Source organism: Vanessa atalanta, chromosome 2 (assembly GCF_905147765.1).
Source record: "Vanessa atalanta chromosome 2, ilVanAtal1.2, whole genome shotgun sequence".
Classification (NCBI taxonomy): Eukaryota; Metazoa; Arthropoda; class Insecta; order Lepidoptera; family Nymphalidae; genus Vanessa; species Vanessa atalanta.
Window position 1 is genome coordinate 818,153 of NC_061872.1, and position 12,140 is coordinate 830,292.

Here is a 12,140-nt window from a genome sequence, read left to right on the forward strand (position 1 = left end):
CTACTTTAATATTGTATTACAAATAAAACCAGTTGGAACCAGATTTGTGTCAGATAATCACAATAACTATTTTGGGCATACAATTTGAATGTAAAAATCTAAAATGGTTACAGAGAGCAAAAATATTTGATAAAACGTTTTTAAAAGTAGGTCGGCAATGTTAAAACGAAATAGCTTTTTCTAGTATAATATTTCTTTAGTACTTGGGTTCTTGAGTATTCATAAAAGTTAATCTAGGTCTAGAGAGCTTAGCTTGGATCTTAAAATAGTAGACTAAGCTAAAAACAACTGTGTAATTTGTGTTTCGTTCCAAATTTTAACATTTATTTAGACCCGTGTTTCGCTTTGTTTCATATTTATTATCTTTTATATTAATGAAGTTAATCTTAGTTAGAGTTACATATTTAAATTTAAATGTGAATTCATAATTGTATGTGGCCACTGGTGCACTGAGCCAATAACTGTACTGGAACTGAAGCGAAGATGGTGGGTTCCAGTCTGGGTAAGCATTTACATTTGATTTGCATCTGTGTTTATAATTATTGCTGAGCGTTGAAGGAAAACGTCGTGAGGAAATCAATATGTATTTGACAAAATTCGACCATATGTATATCCATTGGTCCATATGTGAATCTGCATTGGAACAGCGTATTGGAAGTTGGCTCCAAATTTTTATCCCAAGACATGTTCTCGAAATTCAAAATGAAATGATGTTATTTCAATATGGCAGTTTTGGCTCAATTTACAGTAATAGCTGTGAGAAATGTGGACGAAGTGAACTCAGCGGGATTATTTTTATAGTAAATTGATTGTTGTCGAAGCGTTTCTAAGATTAATTTTATTAATATTGGAAATCCAGAGCTAGCGATGCTCGGAGTAGACTTAAATATACGTGACTGTTTTGCGAGCGCTAGAATTATCTATATTAGTTTGAAAATTGTGCAACAAATAAAATATCACTGTTCACAATATTACATAATCTAAAAATACCGTCCGCGATAAAAAACTTACACGGCCTCATCCCTTTCCTTTTGAGGATAAAGTTTGGAACTAACTCCACGCACTGCTCTAATGTGACTTGATAGATACTCGAGGCCGATTTTCATCCCACACAGTTAGATTTCTGCAGGATATATTTTTTTACTGCCGCAGGAGATGAATTTTAAACACAAATTAAGTATATGAAAATGTCCGGGTTTAATCTCAAAATCTGATAAAGCTTTACGTATCTTAAGCACTAGTCCATCGTGAGTCTGTAGTTTCATAAACACCATATTCTCCTATTTCACAAATACCAACACCCAATCCTTGGCTCGTATTCTTCGAGCGTATGAATACCAAGATATGATTTCCAAGAACAAGAAAATATCTCAGAGTTAGGCCCGGTTTTCGAGGTAAACTTTCTATTCATGTTGATGCTGTCCACAATCACGAGTGCATTTTTATGCAACTTAAAGAAAATATAATTTTATATTCCCTTATTTACTTGTAAAAATGTAAAACAACTGTCAAAATAATTTTATGTAAGAATTTATTAAGAACTTTAAACACCGTCGACTTTCCTTTGTTTTTAACCATCATTGACGCTTCAATAAATTCAATCAAATGAACATGAAAACTATCTTAAAGTTTAAATACTGTAGTAAATGATGAGAAAATGTCTGTACCTTTTTTTTTAAATATTTTTGGCAAGCTAATAAGTAAATGATAAGTCACCTTCATCTAAAGTTATTGTAAGTTTAAATCAGTTTCATTGATACAGACAAACCCTACATTCAATGGGTAACAAAGAAAACTAACTCTTTGATGTCACGATGGCCATTTTCAAAGAAGAAAAGCCAACTGCGCAGGGCCGATTATAGCGCGTATAGGTAAATTAATATACACTCTATAAGCCCTCACTTACTCTAGTATTACTCTTAAAACCTATAGGTTGAGTTAATTATTAAATGTGTTATTTTCTTTATTTGGTAGACGGGCGGCAAGCGTGGGAGGCGAAATAGGTCATGGAACGCTACGATATACACTCGTAAGCATTTCTTAAAACGCCAATGCTCCACCAATATTAGTAACTAAGGTGGCATATCCCTTGTGCCTGTAGTCACACGCCGGAACACAACAATATTTTTATTGGCCCACTCATCTTTTAAAACGAAACACGACAATATTAAGTTTGGCTGTAGCGGTTCAATGTGGCTAGCATAGCCATGCTATAAATAATTGCGTGCCAGAAAAACCCATTTTTTTTTATTTATCTCGAACCCAGGACCTCGAAATCTAGCAGTCTTATAAGCCAGCCACTAGACTAACGAGGCATAGCTCTTTAAATTAGCACGATGTTAATAATGATGGCATTAGTATTGTTCACAAATCATTGTCTAGCTTTTGTAAAGAATTGTCATTCAGCGCTCTTTTATAATGAATTAATGTTGTGTTTTGTTTCGTTTCGCATTGAAAATTAAAACTTATACTGTCATATTATGTTCTTGTGGGTAATTATTTTAATTATTATATGTATTCAGAGATCCAAGCTGTAGCTGTCATTTTAATTTAACATTTGTAATTGAATATACTCTTACTTGTAATTTAATGTACTTTGATTGTAACCAGATTGTAAAAATTACCATACGGTTTCACTAACTTCATTTAAAATGCAAATGTCCGATTGATGGGTTTAGGGCTCTTCTTTTGTGAATATTTGGAACTTATTATACCAGGCTGCCTTGAGGTTGCCTTCCGACAGGTTTCCTCACGATGCTTTCCTTTCGCGCCGAGCAAAAGATGAAACACTAATAAAAATTACACAAATAAACATTTAGAGGCGTGGGTTTGAACACTGAATTTTCGGTATATTTATGTTTATATGTATAATAAGGTTAAGGATTACTTTCGAATTAATATATTTGATAAGTATGCAAACTTTTTAGATTAAACTAAATGAAAACGTCGAGATTGTACATTAATCATAAAAAAAAAAAAAAAATTAAAAATATAACTGCAGTAAAAGATTAAATTATAGCCGGGAAAATAAAAGTTATGCATAGTCTCAAATTGGTGCTATTAGAGTAAAGTTTGCAATTTGCTTTTCGTTTTTTTTTTTTTTTTACATTTACGGTTTAAATTATTGTTATCGATGGTTTTGATTTCTTGGTTGGTTTTGGTGTATGGTTTTGGTTTTGATGTCATTTAAGCTCAACAAAAGTTTCGTAACCATAAATATGGATACTTCGTCCGAACAAGTCACTCAAATTGTGGCATTGATACGGGAAGGTTTTGATGAACAAACGATTGCTAGAACGAATTTAAATATTCATTCTACGGTTTCTAGAGCATGCCGAAGGTTTGTAAAGTCAGGTTCTTGCAAAAGGATAACTTATATGTATTAACTTGTTTTATATAAGTATATTTGGTTTTAATTGAGAGAACAATTGCTATAATATCTAAAAAAATATATTTTTAAATTTTCTTAAGAGTTCCTTTTTTGAAGTCGAAAATCCGTGAATCTTCACTTCGCTTTAGGAATTGTTTGCATTTGTTGTTTCTACCAAGAATTAGATCGATAGATAAAAATATTAAGTAGATATTATTTCTCGATAGATTCTTGGTATTACGAAGTCAATATTTCCATCATAGAAAGTTTAAAAAAACCAAAGATGCAAATAGAGTTTACATGAAAATCAACACTTAGGAACTGTTGAAAATGTTTCTGCAACCTTGATCTTTCGAATTTAGCCATCTAACCTCGATGGCATAAACGAAACCATCAGTGAAATATTTAAATGTGAAAATATCTTCTTTCATAGCGAATTTCTTTCGAACAATACATTACTATGAATCTCATTAAAATATCTATTAACATTGACTTATAGTTCCAAAGAGATTGTCACCCACGCAATACCCTTACCCGCCCACATTTTAGTCCCTTTAAATCCTTTTCACACTTAAATACGCTTTCATTTGTTTTAAAATTGACATTTTATATAAAATTTTACTAGGTATATGGCAAATTTCGTTGATAATTTTACTTCAATTTTATTTTCACAATTTAAATCACAATACCTTGAGCAAGGTGTTCGCCTTTATTGTAAAATTCCTCAAATACCTTTAGCTCTCCAAAAATAATAATGTATATTTCGTATATATTTTTTTATAAAATGGATTTAATAAAATATGTACCAATTTAATAAGAATTTATGCAATTCCACATAATATGGATGATAAAAAAAGCATGGGCGTCGTATTAGTTGATTTCTATACAGTATGTAAATGTAATAATTTTTCTAGTTTTCTAAGCTAGTTAATCTACTACTCAAAATAGCTGAAATTATTTGATTCGAATCTCGAAAATAAATTAGTATACAACTTTATTTGCAGACCCCAACCCAGATATACGCTGTATTCTGTACCTATTTTAATTGTATATCTGACATTATTGTAAGATATTTTTTACTTTAATAGCTATTTTAGGATATAACTATGAACCAAGGTCATTGACCTCTAAAAAAATGGAATATTAAAAATTCCAATGAGAAATATGAATAGAACGCCTAAATTATATAAGATAACAAGTTAAATATACACACTCAGACCTAATATTGATGACCTTGAACTGTCATAAATATCAAGAAACAATACAAAACAATAAGATTCTGTGTCAATACAAACATCTTAAGAGAAAATATCCCTTGAATATCCAAACAAAGGGATAGTATCCATAACCATCCATATTTACGAGAGATATAATGCTATTTACAAACACCAACTTGAACAAGCTAATATTGTGAAGTCAGTGTACATAGGACTGTTAACCTACGTATATATAAGATAAAAGTAGAGTTCGTAACAGCACCCTCGGCGTTGCCATGAAAGCAGTCGCGTCAGAACATTTGGGGAAGAGAATTAAATGCCTAAATCTCTGTTTACTGTATGGCGGTCGGGGCTTCGTTTTATCTGTTATATTCAAATGGGTTGTAGAACCTCGCACGATTTAGCTATCTGTGAAATGTTTTTGTATTCAATTTTCGTTTTCATTAAGGTTTTTCTACGCTTTGTTTACAGTTTTTTTTTTTTTATTAAATTGTTATATAGTTGTTCCTATGTTTATATTTACCGCCAAAGAAAAATACTTAGCAATGTTCTGTTCCAGTTTTAATTATGAGTGTACTAGTGTAAGTACAGGCACAAGGACATATCTTGGTTTCCAAGTTTGGCGATGCATTTACAATGTACGGGATGGTTGATATTTAGCTAATTTATATCGATGATTGTGACCACTTGCTGTCAGGTGGCTTATTTACCCGTCTACGTATTTTATATAAAACCTGATCAAATAAACTAAACAAGATAGAAGTTTACAATTCTGCCACACGTGTATTCATATACACGTGTGGCAGAATTGTAAACTTAACACTCTATTCCAATGCAAGTGTTAAAATAAACTCCAAAATTTTCTCCTCAATAGTAGAGCCCTTTGTCCAGCGGTTCGTAAATTATTTCTTATTGTCTTACTTATATATCAATATCAATGACATTAGCATAAGCACTATGAAATAGACGATCAACTTACCATCCTATGACCCATCTGTCAATATACCAACAAATTCAGAGTGAAAATATAAAAATCAACCATACATATTTAACTAGGGACGCTCTGTAATTGTGAAACTTTTATTAAATTTAACAAAATCCCTTAACACATTGCATTACATACAACAGCAGCTAGTAAACAGTAATGTCGGTGTATATGGAACGACAGTTTAACGCAGAGAGCATTAAATGCTCTACAGCGACGACTACATAAAAATAAAATTATCTATTAGTATTACAGATATTAATTGTGACTTCCTCATCATTCTCGCCGGCTTATAAAAAAAAACAGACTCCAAAATCCTGGATTCAAGCTGCAGGTCAGATGAATTTCAAGTCACAAAAGTTATGATGATTTTCTGCTGAGATATTCACATCATCAGACTGGATTTTGTAAGTCACCTATTTTTACGATGTCACGCTTACGAGAAATACATAAAGTCGGTAATGCACTTAATATTTCACTCGTTATATACAATTTTAAGAGTAAGGCATTAAAAAGCGCTTTCATAATTGGGTACACGTTTCTGTAATATAATATCACATATGCAGTTGGGACAACCCCGGTGAGGTTTGTTTCCGTGGCCGAAATCGGTCAAGTGGACATTATCACAATTGAAAGGGCTAATAAGATAAATACCATACAATGGACTCAGTGCGTGCTAATATTTATGCAGAGGGTCGTGGAAATTTGTACGACCGAATTATCTGTTAAAATTAAGCTTATTAACCAGGCTTAAATGTGCCAAGTTATTATAATTAAGAATTTTAATGTAATGCGACAAAATGCTTGAACAATATCTAAGAGAAAAACTGTCTTGTAAATATTGAATCAGACCAAAACAAATCCAATAACGAACCTTTGTAATTGTTTCTTCTATATATAAAAGACAATTACGTTACCATTAAATTCCGTTTAAATAATTAATTTACGCTGGCTTTTAATAATCGTTTTATGTTTAATCTAAAGTGTCTTTTTAATGGAATTGGTTGGCGGACGAGCATATGATGGTAAGTGGTCACCACCGCCCATAGACAAAGGCGCTGTAAAAAATATTAACCATTCTTTACATCACCTATGCGCCACCAACCTTGGGAACTAAGATGTTATGTCCCTCGTGTCTGTGATTACACTAGCTCACTCACCCTTCTAACCGGAACACAACAATACTGAGTACTGTTATTTGGCGGTAGAATATATGATGAGTGGGTTGTACCTACTTGCACAAAGCCCTACCACCAAGTAATTCAAATGAAAAATCAATCAAGAAAAATGTAAATAATGACATTATAATATTTATTTATTAATATATATAATGTTAAATGATACATACCTTCTGGTACAGCAAGCGAAGTGAGCAAGAAGTGAACGCAAGCGGCACCAGTCCCGTGTCCCATAAGCGTCACATTGGTTGGATCACCACCAAACACTGCCACGTTCTCTTTGATCCAGTGTAGTGCTGCGATCTGGTCCATTAGACCGTAGTTTGCTGGCGATCGTGGGAAGTCGTCAGATCGAGGATTCAGGAAACCTGCAAATAATTAAAAGATTAGCTTTAATCCCCTAACAATTGTAGTGTACGTAGAATATCCTTGTTGATCTATTCTTGTAGCAAAGATTACGCAGAAAAATATAGTTTTCAATAAACAGTGAACCTATTAAATAATATAATATTTTTTTTTTTGTTTTAAAAGGCATTCGTTACTGAGTTTCCTTGCAGTTCATATGTGTTATTTGTAGATTTAAAACAGCACCAAAATTCTGCGTTGTCTGATCAAATTCTGCCTTACAAACTAATATTAAATACTACTTAACGATTGTCATGATATATTTGTGCAAAAGCGCAAAAGATGTAGATACAAAGACATAGGGAAATGGTAAGTAAATAAATATTAAATTAAATTATCATTGAATTGTTGATAAATTTTCTTCCCAAGACATGTTAAAGAAAAACATTTCTGTTAAAAAGTAAATTCAATTATACATAATTTTTGTGTTTTTATATACCTGTCTGAGACGGTTATGAATATAAAATTTAAATGAGGAATTGGACGAAACTTTTTTTATAGTATTTACGTTTGCATAGAATTTGATAATGAACAAAAATAATAAATATAGAAGAAAAATTTAAAAAGATTGAGCAGATTCTGCCACATGTGTAAATTCTGCCACATGTGTAAATTCTCCCACATGTGTAAATTCTGCCACATGTGTAAATTCTGCCACATGTGTATTCCGCCAACCCGCATTGGAGCAGCGTTGTGGAATATGCTCCAAACCTTCTCCTCAAAGGGAGAGGAGGCCTTTATCCCAGCAGTGGGACATTTACGGGCTGCTAATGCTGAGCAGATTTTAATACAATTTTATTTGAAGTTATTGAGATTATTGTATCACTGTTCAACTATCCTAAATTATGCCCGCATAATGCCTATTAATGCATAGATATGCCCATTTAACATACTTTTGTATCTTAACCTGTGTTTGCAAGAATAGAAAATTTACAACTTTTGTTTTGTTAATACGTTTTAATGATAACATCTTACATAATTACTTAAAGTTGAGGACAAAAATTGTAACAGATGTCTTGAATCGTGTTTTCGTTTCGGTCGGTTACATCACAGGAATGTAACAAAGTAAGCATGTGTTACCCTGGGTGTAATCTTGTTCAAAACAGAACTGAGCGACTTTCTAAATATTGGAAAACAGTTACAGAGACAAAAATCTAAAACAAAATATACTTTATTCAAATAGGATCCTACGAGTACTCTTGTTTTTTTTTTCAATTCACTGGATTAAATAAAATACTAACGATTCGGAATGCATATTCTGCCCGTGAAGAATGTTCTCGATGGTATAACTTTGTAAAATACCACGAATTCATCATATATTCTAACACCAAGTAGCAATAATATTCTTATGTTCCGGTTTGAAACGTGAGTTAGCTTAATTAGGGTCATAAGAGACTTAGTATCTCAGTTCGAATTTTGAGGCGATATTAAGAATGGTGAGACTTATTACGGTGCCAATGTCTCTGGACGGTGGTGACCATTTTCTACCACACAGTCCATTTGCCCCTCCGTCTACCTACAATATAAAAACTACAAAAAATTGCAGAAAAACCTCAGCAGTCACACTTTTTCATCTAACCTTCATGTTATCGTCATCATTATATTATAGTATAAAACAAAGTCGCTTACCGCTGTCTGTCCTTATGTAAGCTTATATCTTTAAAATTACACAACGGATTTTGATGCGTTTTTTTTAATAGATAGATTGATTCAAGAGGTTTGTTTGATAGATGTTAAATACATTGTACATCTAGACACGCGGTAGCGTGTCAGCCAAGTTCTAGTAACAGAACTGGCGTGCAGCACCGTGTGTAATATTACACGAACCATTTGGAGCCACTTTTGACCTCCTCATAACTCAAAAACTATTTGACATAAATGTGTCAAATTTGGCTCATATATTGAGACTGGCGAGATACATATGTTTTTTAAATTTCATAAACGCATCTCAAATGGTTATTTAGATATTAACGTCTAAAAATCGTCAATTTTATCACTGACTGACCTATAGATCAAAACTATAACCTACTTCCAGGTGACCTAGAAAGTTGAAATTTGGCATGCAGGTAGATAATTAGGACAATATAAAGGAAAAAATCTGAAACTGGTAATTTTTTATCATTTTATTATAATTTTTCATTTTATTGGGTCTATAGGAACACTTATATACTTAGTTCCTGTAATAACTGTAATAAAAAAAATGATGTAAGAACCAGCAATCAAAACTTATGACAGCCGGTCTTAATGTAGATTTTAAGGTCTTCACGTGAATATATAACAAGTTGAATACCACCCTTAAGTTTTTTAAATCCAAATATTTCCGTTTTATTACTTATGAGTATAGCCGACTTTCGTATTTATTACGTTATTAACTAGCATTTAGCGCACATCAATGGTGCAAAATAATTATACTTAAAATAATAATAATAATAGGCATTTCGGTATACGGCGCGCGACGTGACGCCGAAGCAGCGGGTTAGAAGCGTTGTGATTAAACCTTAACGCGGACGTGTCTGAGCGAGTGGCAACCGCGCTTTAGTCTATTCGACTGCATATTTTTTGTTTGAGTATACTAGTATACAACAATAAAATAGGTTTCGTGAGACTGTAGTAGAGTATGTATATCGTAACTGGAATGATTTAAGTTTGTACTCAAGCGCTACAAACGGGGATCCTTATTGCTTGGAAGAACAGTATCGAGTAAGCATGCTGATGTCAGCAAAGGACTGGTGAATGGGTCCAATGGAAAAATAGAGAAGGTACATTGGGAACGTTGACAACAGCAATAGCGCATGTAAAATAACAATTCAATTTAAACATAATTTAATTTGCGAACTAGAAGCCAAACCAAGTTACAGATATTAAGTAATGTACATATATGTTCAAAGGAAACAATTCTCTATTTGCTTAGCATATTCTACTACTATACACAAATCACAAGGCTTTCGCCTTGACGGTGCTCTTTTCGACATAGGCTCCTCTATATTTAGTAAAGAGCAGGCTTACGTTGGCCTCTCTAGAGTTAAAAACTTAGATGGAGTACATCTTATCAATTTAGGTCCAAGTCAAATCAAGACACAAGAGAGCTCTATTGTAGAGTACAACCGTCTGCGCACATTATACCACCCCTACTTGGGCAAATTAAGTATAAACAGAAAACGCGTAAAAAATATCCGGACACTGAATGGGCAATTAACTCGAACATTTAAGAGGTACCTACAAGAAAAATAAGAACGTTTCAAAAAAAAGACAATTATACCCCGTAAACATAAGAAAATAGAATAGCTTAACAAAAACCATTTGGTATTAATTTTGTTATTAATAAGTACCTACCAATAATTTATATACAAAAAGTAGTGATATCCCATCAAAAACATAAATGTAAAAATGAGAGCCAAGTTAAATATTATGATATATACCTTGGTTGTTGACTTCAACGACAAAAGAAGTGAGATCTAAATTTGTGCCAAGTTAATTAGTCCTTTCTGAAATTTATTTATAACTACATAAAATATCATTTCTTCTTATAACTTGGGGTAATATATTGTTGCCTAAGGTCTGACTTGGCTAGTTCTCATATACAAATTATATTATAGCCTTCGTAAGTTCTAAGCCTATTACAAATGAATTATAAACACAAATTAAGCACGCAAATATTCAATGGTACTTGTCTGGATATGAACTCGCAATATCTGGTTAAGATTCATGTTTTCTAGTGACTGGACCATCGCAGCTCTTAATGTACGTTAATACTAACTAAGCAATACTGAGCTGTCCTCCATTCTTCTTAGATGTTCTGAGTTATAATTTGTTATTCTAAACACAAACTACAATTTGTGTTTATAAACATATAAGAACTAGCCAAGTCAGACCTTAGGCAACAATATATTACCCCAAGTTATAAGAAGAAATGATATTTTATGTAGTTATAAATAAATTTCAGAAAGGACTAATTAACTTGGCACAAATTTAGATCTCACTTCTTTTGTCGTTGAAGTCAACAACCAAGGTATATATCATAATATTTAACTTGGCTCTCATTTTTACATTTATGTTTTTGATGGGATTTAATATAGATCAATATGGCCTTATAGAGCATTTAATTTAAATTAATATTTTCGAAAATATTGCAAATTTAAAACGCAGGGGTTTGTATTGTCTAACAACTGAAGAACTGTGAACGTTGTAAGACTTTATGTAGTATATTTAGTGGCAGCATTGCACCCGTGCGAAGCCGGGGCGGGTCGCTAGTAATAAATATACGATTCGATTGTTATGTAGCTTGTATGAAAATCATCGAATACCAATTTCAAACAATAGGCTTCATACATATTAATTGAAATATTGGATAATACTCAGTGGAATAGCGCCTTTACAATTAGTTCTCTCTTGTAACAATTCTATTTATAAAGCAATATTATTATATTTATTTAATTTGAAGCTGTTTTTCATTAAGTATTCATTATGTTCTTGACAGAGCTGTCAGTGATTTATTTAGGGGATTTATTTCCAAGTCTTCTTGAGAAATTATGTTTTTTAACTCGTGTTTACCTGACATTTACTCCGTCTGGAAAACGATGAAGCTGTGGGCGTAAACTATAGTGTACTTTATTTATTTGTTTACTTTATCTAATTTACTTTATTGATATTAATGTTTTGTTAATTGAACACAATTCAATTTCTTTACCAAATTAGTTCAACAATTAGAAAGAATACTCATAAACGTTTCCTGTATTTTACGTATTTCTTTCCCTAAATGCTACAAATTAATAATCCTCTAAAGCGAAGAACAATTTATTTATCGAAATTACAACATATGATAAAAAACCGATTTTACTCTCAAAAACTTAAAACACTCATCATATTTATAAAATATGATGATAAAAATCCTATCTAAAGGTTTTGAGTATGGATGTGGATGGATATAGAGGTAGGGGACGACCCAAGAAACGATGGATGGATTGTGTGAAAGACGATATGGCTAG

The 12,140-nt window shown here is 32.3% G+C and overlaps 1 protein-coding gene across 2 annotated transcripts in view; it reads right to left on the reverse strand.

Annotated features, from left to right (window-relative positions):
• Nucleotides 1-12,140, reverse strand: part of LOC125071507 (neuroligin-4, Y-linked) — a 129,978-nt gene that overhangs the window by 22,999 nt on the left and 94,839 nt on the right. For both annotated transcript variants that reach the window (XM_047681799.1, XM_047681792.1), the window contains exon 4: nucleotides 6,921-7,118. In XM_047681799.1, coding sequence (XP_047537755.1) covers nucleotides 6,921-7,118 — 198 coding nt within the window. The remainder of the gene's footprint in view (nucleotides 1-6,920; nucleotides 7,119-12,140) is intronic.